The 11,838-nt window shown below is 49.1% G+C and overlaps 1 protein-coding gene across 2 annotated transcripts in view; it reads right to left on the bottom strand.

The window, feature by feature from the left end:
• PID1 (phosphotyrosine interaction domain containing 1) overlaps nt 1-11,377 on the bottom strand; it is a 90,216-nt gene extending 78,839 nt beyond the window's left edge. The window contains exon 1 of one of the 2 annotated variants that reach the window (XM_054206852.1): nt 11,274-11,377. In XM_054206852.1, the coding sequence (XP_054062827.1) occupies nt 11,274-11,303 (30 nt within the window). In that variant the 5' untranslated portion in view covers nt 11,304-11,377. Of the gene's footprint in view, nt 1-11,089; nt 11,165-11,273 lie in introns of those variants that run through there. The other variant, XM_054206853.1, reaches the window with a different exon arrangement.
• Nucleotides 11,378-11,838: the final 461 nt, after the last annotated feature.

Here is an 11,838-nt window from a genome sequence, read left to right on the forward strand (position 1 = left end):
GCAAAATCCCTAAGCTGCAGCTCTGGAAAGCCTCTTTTTGGGTGAAGATCTTGCCACAGCTCATTTCAGCTAGCACTTGCTACTCTAGATCTCTTCAAGAGTGACTCTTCTTAGGGAAGATGAGCTCCACCGCTTCTGCAGCCTGAAGCTGAGAGTCAGGGTTGTTCAGCCTGAAGAAGAGAAGACTCCAGGGAGACCTTATAGCCCCTTCCAGTACCCAAAGGGGGCCTACAGGAATGATGGGGAGGGACTCTTTATCAGGGAGCGTAGCAAGAGGATGAGGGGTAACGGTTTTAAACTGAAAGAGGGAAAACGTAGATTTTACTCTTTACCTTACACCCTCTTTCCTGTGAGGGTGGTGAGGCACTGGAAGAGGTTGCCCAGAGATGCTGTGGCTGCCCCATCCCTGAAGTGTTCAAGGCCAGGTTGGATGGGGCTTTGAGCAACCTCGTCTGGTGGGAGGTGTCCCTGCCCATGGCAGGGGGGTTGGAACTAGAGGATCTTTAAGGTCCTTTCTAACCCAAACCATTCTGTGATTCTAGGATTTTAAATGTGAGAAGGATGCGGGAGAGTGGCTTCAGGAAAGGAACAATTAAGCAGTGACTAACTCAAAGTTCAGTGAGTATTTCTCACTGTCCTGAAGTGCCAGGGCTTTTCATCACCCTTGATCATGAAAGGCAGTTGTCTCATTCATTTAGAGAGTGGTTCCAGGCTCGCCGTGCTGCACAGAAAGGCCACCCTTCGCCTCTGCAGACCCTGCGGCACACCAGGGATTTCTGGTGGGGCTATTTCCTACAGCACACAGCCCCAGTCCCCACTGCACACCCCCAAGGAAATGACCTGAGCTCCATCCATGCTAGCTGCTGAGTAAAACAAAATCCCAAGTCTTTGCAGCGGGGTAACTCCTTGGAAACGTGCATCCCATTACACAGCCAGAAACCACAGGATTGTGAAGGGGAGGCACAAGGAGTCACACGCGTGCTCAAAGCTTCAAGAAAGAAAAAAGAACCGAATATTGCAACACTGATCTGTGGGGAAAAGGGAACAGCAGGACCTACCTGGGCTCCTGTAATCTTTCAAACTGTGCAACTCTTCCTTTTACAGCAACTCTGTATTTTAGAGGTACAAGATTAAAACATTGCCCTTTGAAAATGTTACACATCCTAGCACCAAGCTTCAGGCTCTTTAATGAAAAAAAGAGCCTCTAAACACCAGATCAAAACCAAACAGTCACTCACAGACAACTGCTTCCTAACGTTCCTTATAAACCACTGAAAAGTTATATTGCCATCTCAAATGGCAAGATAAAAGTTAATGGATTCAAAGGCATGGAGGTAAGACTGCATTCATAAATCCAAGTGATTTAACAGACATTTATCAAAGTGAACTGTCCAATCTCATAGAAAGTAACATCCCTCTGCACACCTCGGCACTGATGCTCCACCAACAAGAATGCGTTAGGGAGGGCTCCGCTTCCTCCATCACCCCGACCACGTTTCCCAGCAGGCAGCTTTGCTGGTGGTCGTGCTGGTAGCAGCGTTGCCCAGCCTGGGGGGAGCCAGGGGCACAAACCCACGGTTCCCAGGGCAGCCCAGCTGCGAAGCAGGCAGGCTCAGAGCCGGGGCCAACCCCTGTGCCTTGTCCTCAGACGGAGGATTACCAGGCTTCCGGTGTCTCAAGAATCACTGTTGGGTTCTCTCTTTGTTGGCTACCAGAAAAGTTAACCACCAGCACTCTCTAACAGCACCGCTCATCCCTCCAGCGGCTTGTTTTAGCAGGAGGCACCAAAGCTGTCTTTACTATCAGGATTTTCTCAAACACACAGTATCAAGCTCAATAGGCCCTTTCAGGCAAACTATCGAGAGGACTGGCATAAAATTTTCAAAATATCCTTCCTTCTGATTCTAATCCAAACAACAGAGCACAGCTGTGAAAACTGAAGGCTGTGCAGATCTGTGCTGTACAGGCTCCCTCTTAAAAGCACTGGGACAAGATTGAAGCTTCTACATTTTCTGATTCAAATTTACGGTCAGGCACAGAAAATTCCCATGGACTAGGGAAAAAAAAGAAAGAAAAAAAAATAATCAACAAACCACAAAGCAAAAAAAAAAACCCACCCCACATTAAAATTGGTTTAATATCTTTCAGCAATGCTGGAACTGGCAGCACAGAAAGCAATATGGACACTATGGCATAAGCAAGCAAGCCAGCCACAGAAATCTCTCACTTCATCCTCTGCACACACATGCAAATGCTTCTAGGTATGGGTTCACCTCTGCCTTAAAATAGGTACATATGAGAAATCTGTTAAACTGCCTGTTTCTGTACCTGGAAGTCATGCTTCCTCAGTCCCCTCACAAGTGATCCCATGAAAAACATCACTCAGCTCATCAGACAATTTGAAGTCCCCAGCTGGAAAGCAACACACAGCCAAAATCCTCTCTCAAATCTTTCTATTGACTCACTCCTGTTAATCTGATGCTTAAGCTGACAGTTTTCTGGAAGATGAAAGAAATTCACTGCCGCCTTCCACAGACACCCAGCACAGTGAGCCGGGGCAGAGGTACACACTATGCCCTGACACCCAGGCAGCTCGGGGAGATGCAGCCTGGTGCTTGCTCAAGCTCAAAAAGTACTTTTCTAGTCAAAAACTGGAAAAAAAAAAATCCCAGATGAAAAGCTAAAAATGGGCAAAAGGTTCTGGTAAATAAATAGTCTCAAATCAGGGGGAGAAAAAAAAAAAAAGATTAAAACCCCGTTTTTGAAGCCTGATGTATTTTTTCCTAATAATTTTGCTGTTTGTCTTTATATTCTCCAGCTCCAAGATGGAGCCAGAAGAACTAGCGCACCATGACACAATTGTTCTCATGGTGTTCCTCTCCTCAGCAGAAGGAAATACTAGAAAACTGAGGACAAGATTTCTTAACACTAAAAACGAAGCTCAGCATATTAATTTGGACTGAATAGTTTTCATAAATAACCACAGAGGGTTTTTTGGCCTAGTTTTTCAACCAGAATGACTGGAGGGAGAGGAAATTCCCCCACTCCAAGAAACTATACCATTTTCAGGTCGGTATCATCACCACCGTCTCAGAAAGCACAGATTAATCCTGACAGCAGGAAAGCTCATCCCCAGCTATAGGAAAGCCACGGAGCAGCTGAGATTCCCTCTGGAGAGCCTCCCCCTGTAGCCATTCAGAGAAGAAACGCTGAGTCCGGCCATCCCTCCTGTCTCTCAACACCCAGGCTCGGGGAGGGAACGGAGAGCTGGAAACTTGCAGGCTCAGATGATGTATTTGATGTTGCCACCATCAACATAGAGGTCTCATGCCCTTGGTCCCCTGCAGACCCCAAACTCCTCTGCCCTGGCTTCCAGCCAGCAGACACCGTCAGGAAAAAGCTCCATAGCATGGAGAAATGTTTGTTTTAAATGAGACTATACAAACTTTCTGCATCTCCTGTAACAGCCCAATGGGTGGGACTGCTGCCCTGCTCCAAAATTTAGTCAGGCTCAAGGTTGGTACTGACCACTGTGGATCCTGGACCAGATCCCACTGCAAGGTCTTCAGGGCAGCTACTCTATCAGTGGGACCAGACTCTGAACATCACTTCTCTCCAGGCACTGAACGAGTGGGCAAGTTTTCAGAAAAGCTCAGTCCACCAGGTAAAATGCTCTCTGGAAAAGCCTGGCCCTAAATGGAGGCTCTGAACACTTGGAAACTTACTCCAGGGTCATTCTAAAAGCTTCACATGAAATGTATGGAATAACCATCTCTCAAACCCAGAGGGAGCCTGGCACAGGAAGAAAGAGATGGCCACAAATCTGTGCTTCAGGACATTTAATTAACTTTCTATCTGCTCTCAGTGTTTTTGGCAGTTCCCATCAAATATATCTGGAGAAAATGTTTTCACATAAGGAGACATTTGAAAGTTGTCTGGCATGACACAGACCGAACACCACAAAGGGTATGGCTACGGCATGGAGATCCCAAACTAAACAGCACTGCACTCGCAGCATAGCTTGGTCAGTAAAACTTACTAGTAGTAACTCAGGTTAGAAATGTAGTTGTTAACATCGTTTGGAACCACAACCAGACATTAAGCTGCGAAAGGGGAGTGAAACAGCCCAACAAAAGGCCCCCGACCTGCTCCAGACTTCCACCCCTCCCTTGAAGTGCTCAGCAGAACGGAGCAGGGGAAGCCTACGAGGGAATAGATGGAAGGGCAAAATACATTTCCAAATTGACATTGGAATTATTACCACTGATAATCATTTTGTCAGAAAAGCGGTTATTGTTTAAATGCTCCCAATGAAAACATGTTTGGTCTTCAAAAAGACCCGCACTTCAGAAACCATCACCAAACTGCTAAGGAAAGGGTCAGTGCAACGAGACCAAGGTAATCATTCTGAGGCCACGTATATGATTGGTTGAAGGGCCGTCATTAAAAGAATATGAAATACCAGAAATACACAACTTCTTTTTTTTTTCTTTTAAGATTCTGTGCATCAAATATTTATATTTGCCCCTCCATATCTTCAGTATTTCAGCAGGAAAAACGAATCATGAAAAGCCATATTAGGTCTTCTCAGGGCACATTTACAGTCACCCACATTTAAAATCTTTGGTTGAAAAGTTCTGATGTGCTTATTCAGAAACAGCCCAGAAGACTAAGACTACTGTAACCTGCAACTTTTCAAGGTATTATTTGAAGTGCAAATAAGTTCAATTATTATACATGAAAGCACTTGGGGGCGGGCGCGGGGAAGCAAGTACTAAACATCGCTTAAAGGGACTTCTCATCTACACATCTCTGGGCCAGACTCTCATCTTGCTTGCACTGAGAGACACATCGCCAACGAAGTCACGGCCGTACTGAGCTATGTGAAAGGATGCTAGCACAAAGCCTCGGCAGCACATCTCCCATTGCCCAGCTGAAGGTCTGTCTGCTGCAAACACAATCACGCTTGGAAGGAAACAGTAACGCTCTGGGCACGCCACTGCTGACTGTCCTGCTGGCTGCCACCAGGCACAAAGAGAAAATAAGAAACAGGCAGTTAAAGTCCTGAACTACTTAGACTGAATGCTTTAGTTTGTCTTCCTTCAAGGAAATCACTGCTTTTGCTTTTTTTTTTTTTTTTTTTTTTAATTTTTCTTGGTCATCAAACAGGCTGTCAGCTTCGTAAACAGAAACTAGTAGTACACTATAAATGAACCCTTAAGATCATCTCCCAGGGGGCTTTCCACAAGGCAGTCACTGATTTTGATTCTTTTGGTCATAGAATGCTTCCCAAAATTAGCATTTTTCCAGGGCCATTCATTTTCTACAAAGAATAAATAACGTAGAAAAAAGGAACTGCCCGAGCTAAGTGGTGCCAGATGAGCTTGCTGAAATCACAGAGCTTTGTTTTAAAGATCTCTAACTGCTGTAAAGTCATAGCAGCAAACTAGTGCAAAAACTTTGATGCCTTGAAAGATATCCTGAAGCTATATAGAGCCAAAACACTGGGCTGTAAGACTTCCCGCATGTTTGCATCCACATGACTCAAGCTTAAATTTCAAATACTTTTCACTTTTTCCTTCTGACATAATATTTAATAAAACCAGAGCTCAGTTGCAGTACCAGTCCTGCTACACCTCTTGCAGCGGTTTCTGCCTCGACAGTTGTTTGCATGCTTAACACTTACAACCTGTTTGTGTTTGGTTTAGAGAAGAGTTTTTCCAGCTCTAGTTTCAACTGACCGCGTACTGCGTTTTTCAATAGATGAATGCATCTGAACACCAGGCATTTAATAGAAAGTCGAGAAGTTCATTTTGAAAGCAGCAATAGCACCTAAAACCACATTACATCTGCACAGGCACAAACACACACTGTCATAAAACCACCGCGCCCACCATTACCTCGAAGCCATCGCACACACAACGCTGCCCAGACCTGACTTCTCTTCAGTGAAGAGTTTCAACAACTGGTTGGTTCAACAACTGAGCAGCCTGGTCTAGTGGGATGCATCCCTGACCATGGCAGGGGGGTGGAACTAAATGATCTCTACAGCCCCTTCTAACCCGAACCATTCTATGATTCCTGTCTCGGAGGGCAGGGCTCGCAGGTAGGCGAGAAAGCGAGCAGCAAAATCCCTAGTCCTGCTGCTTTCACTTTTTTTACCTCCATCAATACCCACGCTGTGGTTTTACTGCTATATCTTAATGATGTGGAGGTAAATTACACCAATAACTCAAAGACTATGGTAAACTGACCTTACATTTCCCATGGACTTCACAGGGAATGCACAAGTTACACAAAGGCAAAATTAAGTAAAGAAGGGCCTGAAGCTTCCTGCACTTCACCACCCAATTTGCTTCATCTCATCTCACTCACCTGTAGCTCTCACCCACCTGTAGCTCTCCCCCACGGCATTTCACAGCACTTTAGAGAAGATGTGGAACTATATTTTATGAAAGAAATAAATTCTAGCCGTATGAGAATACACCACAGCCATCCACTATTAAATCCCTGCCCAGAAATGGCCCCAAACTGTGGGTATTGGTAACAATATTGAATTTCCAGATGAGTAGACAGAGAATCACTGAAGTCCTACCATGAACACTTGGCCATTGGCATGTACTTATGAAGCCACTTCACCAAACGATGTCCAGCCCCGCAGCAGGGAGGCAGCTGGCAGGGCTGGGAGGTGGGGGGCAGCAAGGGGGTCTCTCTAGCTGCCCTCCAGTGGTTTGGGGTAGGCCCAGATGATGGCAGAAACCAAGTGACCGCTTGGCAAAAGGCAACCACGTGGTCAAGAAAAGCATCTAAAACAGCAGCGTTTTCCCACATGGACCTGCAGGCAGGGGCAGGCTCCGTGACATGGCATCACTGTCCCCTCCCCACTGCCTGACCACCGCCTGTGCAAGCCCACAGCCACACCACCTGCAGAAGAAAAGCAAGAGCTTCTCCAGAACAAGGGCTCGTGGGCACAGCTCAGCTCAGGGACAGCCGGCATTACAGCACAAGGCCAGGCAGCAGCAGCACCACCACTACCGCATCTCCTGCTCCAGGGGAGCACGTATTTGGACGTGGCGATCACCATTACCCACACGTGTTAAGGAAAGCAGGAAAACTTATAAACACGGCTTATAAACAGCATGACCTCAGAAACTATGCACACACTGGGATTTATTATCTAGAAACAATGCCTGGCATCAAGCTTCCAGGAAAATTTAGGTTTCCAAGTGAATAGCAGTCATCTCTCAGACAGGCATATGAAACTGCACGAAGACCTGGTTTTCAAAAACCACTTCAGAGTCCTCACAGCAGCATCGCTGAGGCCAGTGGCTCTGAAATGCCAGCTGCGCCACCGAGGACTCCCAACCCTTGTGTCCCGAACCAGGCACAAAGGGCACATTTGGAAATAATTTTAAAGAAAAATTTCAGAAGATTTTTGGCATTGTTTCAACCAGTGCCGCTGCCACAAATGCCGAGCCAAAAATCAGAGCGCACTGCTTTTAACCATCAATAATCTCTGCTGCAGACACGGCAACGAAAACCATACCCAGAAGGTACAGTGAGCCCAGGCTGGAGTCCCAGCCTTCCCAGCAGGGAGAAGAGCCCTTAGAAACCCGAAACACCCCCTGGCCGCTGGGCCAGCAGAGAAGACGGGGAGGCACACACGTGGGTGGTACGTTCACCGACACTTTACTGAACACAAACCAGGAATGCTGCCACAGAAATTAGAGGGGAAAAAGTCTTCAAAAAAGACACAGTCCCAGATCATCTCTTTTATATTAAGCATGAATAATGCTAATGGTTGTATTACCTGCAAAATCATAATCTTGAGTACCACACCAGAGACTTGCTGATCCCTATGGTATATTCCTGCAATGTCCCCGCTGTGCCATTTCCCATGTAACTGACTGTCACGTGAACTTTGCAGAAAATATATATAACTGTGATGTCACTATAGGTGCAAGAATCACAAAATGGAAAAGGAAAGGAACACCAGAAGAAAATGCAAGCTTCACTGTATTTTCAAGGAAAGTCCAGAAACCTCTGTATTTACATTTTTCTAGCTTATTCCTCTAATCCATTGAAATCAATTCAGCATATCTTCCAGAAACAGCAAGGCTTCTTCATTAAGCAGCAGGATAACAGCAAAAGCTTCCATCAGAGAGAAGTGGACTGGAGAACCAAGTGACCAGAAAAAAAAAAAAAAAGAAACAAAAACAAAAAAAAAAACCAAAACAAGTGATCACAGCTTATTCCAGCAAAGCCAGAAACCAGCGCCCCCAAAAGGGGGGTTGCATTTCAGCAGCAAGTGGCCACGACAGCAGTGGGGAGACGTCCAGCTCGTGCCCCAGCTCGCCACGCTTTTGTAACCCAGCTGCTGATCACGCTTCCTCCCTATTGCGTATGCGTGAGCTCTGCTGCTGACCTCACTACTGGAATGGTACCCATTTAGTCAACGCCAAAAATTTCAGCACAAATTGTGAAACTTGACAGGACCAAGCACATTTGCAACAAAATTAGCTTTTACATGAACGGCCACAGACCAGGAACACGCAACCTTATTATACACTGCACGAGACTGGGAAAGGAGACCTGCAAGCCATTGATGACCATGACAGAAGTCTTCACGCCACTATGCTTGCTCCTGTTTAAGTTAAACATACACAGCTCCCCTTAGCAATGACGGCAGGACTGACCTACACCAAGAGGCAGTCACTTCCAAAGTCGGTTCATACTTTCCCTTACTGAACCAGGCCAAAAGAAATATTCTGAAAGATGAAAATATTTTCATTGCCGTTTTATTTAGGACAGAGCTGCACTTCACCACAGCTGGATATTAATGCAAGATGCATCTGGGTCAAAATTATGCCACATACAACTCACGCATGAAAACATTAAGAAAATTCTGCCAGCTCCACAATTTCTGCACTCATACATCAGCTAGAAGAAGAACATATAGAATACAGGGCCATTCCCCAAATATCCTGCAGTAGTGACTTGGCATAACCCGTAATCGCAGACCACATGAACGCAGACCACAAGATGTCACCTACTCTACCCAGTGACAAAATACCCCCCTGCTACAACCAAAATCCCATGCCCCGTGCCCTCCCAACACACACTTGCCAGCCAGGGACAAGCAGAGGGCCCCCCTTCAACACCCCAGTGGCACCAAGATTTGTTTCACAGCAGCTGGGAGCCAGGAGAGGGGGAGCTTGGGACCAAGACAGTAATGTGGGACACCTGAAACTGAATTAAGATGTTGAGAGGGAGAAAGAAGGGGAAAAAATATGTATTTATTGCCTTGCACAAGCCCTCCTCAGGGGGACCAAGCAGCTCTGGCCAGGTTGGTGATGCTCAACATGTAGTTCTTAGGGACAGAATGGGAGATCAGGCTACATGAAGTGACCAGGTTTCAAAGTTCTTTTGGAGAAAAAAAAATCAAAGGGGTTGGAGATATTATATAGTCTATTGCCCACGCAACTCTGGGTTGTGTGTATGTGGATCAGGATCCAGATCCCAATTATAGAATCACATCCTAGTTACTCCCAGCATCCTTCCACTCACTCCATTCATTTTGTATACCGTTCACTATGTTGTTACTTAAACTCTTGTGTGAACACAGCATTATTATGGGCTTCTTGTGGATTTTCCAAGGCTTTCCCCTTCTCCATGTTTTAGGAGCTGATACAAGCCCAAACCATCATTTAATTCTGCAATTTTGTATCCCTCTGGCTTGTTTTTTAGAGAACCTACAGCTCTTCATATGCTTCCCTACAAACTCCTGTTGGCAAGAAGCGCAATTGCGGCCACTTAGCATTTTGAGAGGCTCAGGATGCCCGGAGTCCCCAGCGAGAGGTGACCTACAGTAGGCTGCACAGAGTCAGTGGCCACTGCTGATCGTGGCTCCCCTCCAGCGACAGGGAGGAGCACGGGCTCCCCTCACTACAAGCCCGTGTTGTGCTGCAACAGGTAAGCCAGAGGACCAGGCACCTCAGGTGCTTCCCCTGCAGCAGCCCCCGAGGGGACAACCCTGCTCCAGAGCAAAGGTGATACAGGTGCTGCTGCCCCCACAACCGGCCCAAGATCATTCACTCCTTAATACAGGGGATCATGCTGCTTGTGTTCACTACAGAGAGGTTTCTGGCTAACACAGGGAAACAAATAAATAACAAAGTGCTGACACAGTTTTCACCCTTGAATCCATGAACTATAGCTGTGGCAGATCATTCCTATCCACTAAAAATCAAGTTTCTTGTCATAAAGAGAAATAGGTCTTTTTAAGAACAGGAATAATTCCCGTTACTGGCTGTTGCAGATTAAAGCTCACGGATCTGCTTGACTACAGTATCAACTCAAATCAAACCACTGAATTTTCTGCTTGATGATATCAAAGCAAATTCACTATTTCAATTGCAAAAGCAATAATAACCTTTTCTTGTTATCAGCTAAGACCATTGATCCTTACTTAAAATGTCCAGTTCTCTCTCACTAGACACTTGCTCTGGAAAACTACATGAAGTTGGCACAGTGCAACAACAAAGTGAGTTTTATTTCATCTTGCTCTCTGCCTGTTTCAGATTTCACCCTGAATGTGAAATATGCATAAAAGCACACATTAAAAAAAAGAAAGCCCAGGGCTAGCAGAGCCCGACCCGCCGCAAAAAGGTGTGGGTCACCTGGCGGGGCGCGGGGAGCACCCTGTTCCCATGAGCCACCCGGACCTGTAGATTTGGGGGGTGGCAAATGTCTCCCGCGGGATTTCGTGTCCCCCGCGCCCCGCTCCGCGGCTCCCGCCCGGCCGTGGGGGTGACCCGTCCCGCACCGCGGATGCGGGCGGCGGCCGGGCCGGCGGGGCTCTCCCTCACCGCAAAAGGCGCTTCCCCCGCCGAAACCCCCCCGAGCCGCGCCGCCTCCCGGGGCCGGGGTGGCCGCAGCCGTGCCGCCCCCGCCCGCCGGCACCGAAGCCCCGCCGGGAGATCGGAGTCGCCGGGCAGCGGCTGCCGGGACCCGGGCCGGGACAGCGCCTCCCTCCCCCGGCACTGTGTGTGCGTGCGAGTCCCGTCCACCCAACCCCCCGCACACCCACCCTCCGCGGAGGCGAGGAGAGAAGTTGCAACAAACTCCCGGTACCGGGGCGGGGGGGTGATGCTCTGCCGGCCCCGCTCCCGCCGGCCTCGCTCCCATCGCCACAGCCCCCGCCGGCCTCCCCGGGCAGCTCGGCGGGCTCGGTCCCCCCGCCCGGCGCCGGACCGGACCCCCCCTGCCCCTACCTGCAGCCGCTCCGTGGCCGGCTGCCACATGGTGCCGGGGCGGCGGGAGGCGCTGCCGAGCGGGCACCGAGCGCGGCTCTCTGCGGGCGCGCTCCCCGCCGCGCCGCGCCGCTCCCCGCCCCGCCCCGCCGCTCCGCCCACGCCCGCGCCCCGCCCACGCGTGTCCGTCGCGGGGGCGGGGGCCGAGGCCACGCGCGCGGGCCCACGCACCGGCGCCGGGATCAGCGGCACGACATCCCCGCGGGGTGGCCGCCACCTGGGGACAGGCGCAGGGTCCCCGGCTGCCGGCACAGCCCGACCGCCCCCCGGCGGGGCTCCCTCCGGGCAGAGGTGCCGGAATCCCCGCTTGCCCTCGCCGTGCACTGCCCGGGAGGATGGAGGGGACCCTCCAGGGGAGCCCTCGCCAGGGGCCGCCGTCCTCACAGCAGCTGAAACTTTTTCCTCCTGTTTTGCAAGAGGTTTAAGCCGCTGCCAGGTCAGCAGGACGCTGCCCTGCTGGCATCAGAGGGGCATGGAGCACAGGGAGCCAGCGGTTGGGGTCAGGATCCCTCCTGTCCTCTCAGTC

This window comes from Rissa tridactyla, chromosome 6 (assembly GCF_028500815.1).
Source record: "Rissa tridactyla isolate bRisTri1 chromosome 6, bRisTri1.patW.cur.20221130, whole genome shotgun sequence".
NCBI classification, from domain to species: Eukaryota; Metazoa; Chordata; class Aves; order Charadriiformes; family Laridae; genus Rissa; species Rissa tridactyla.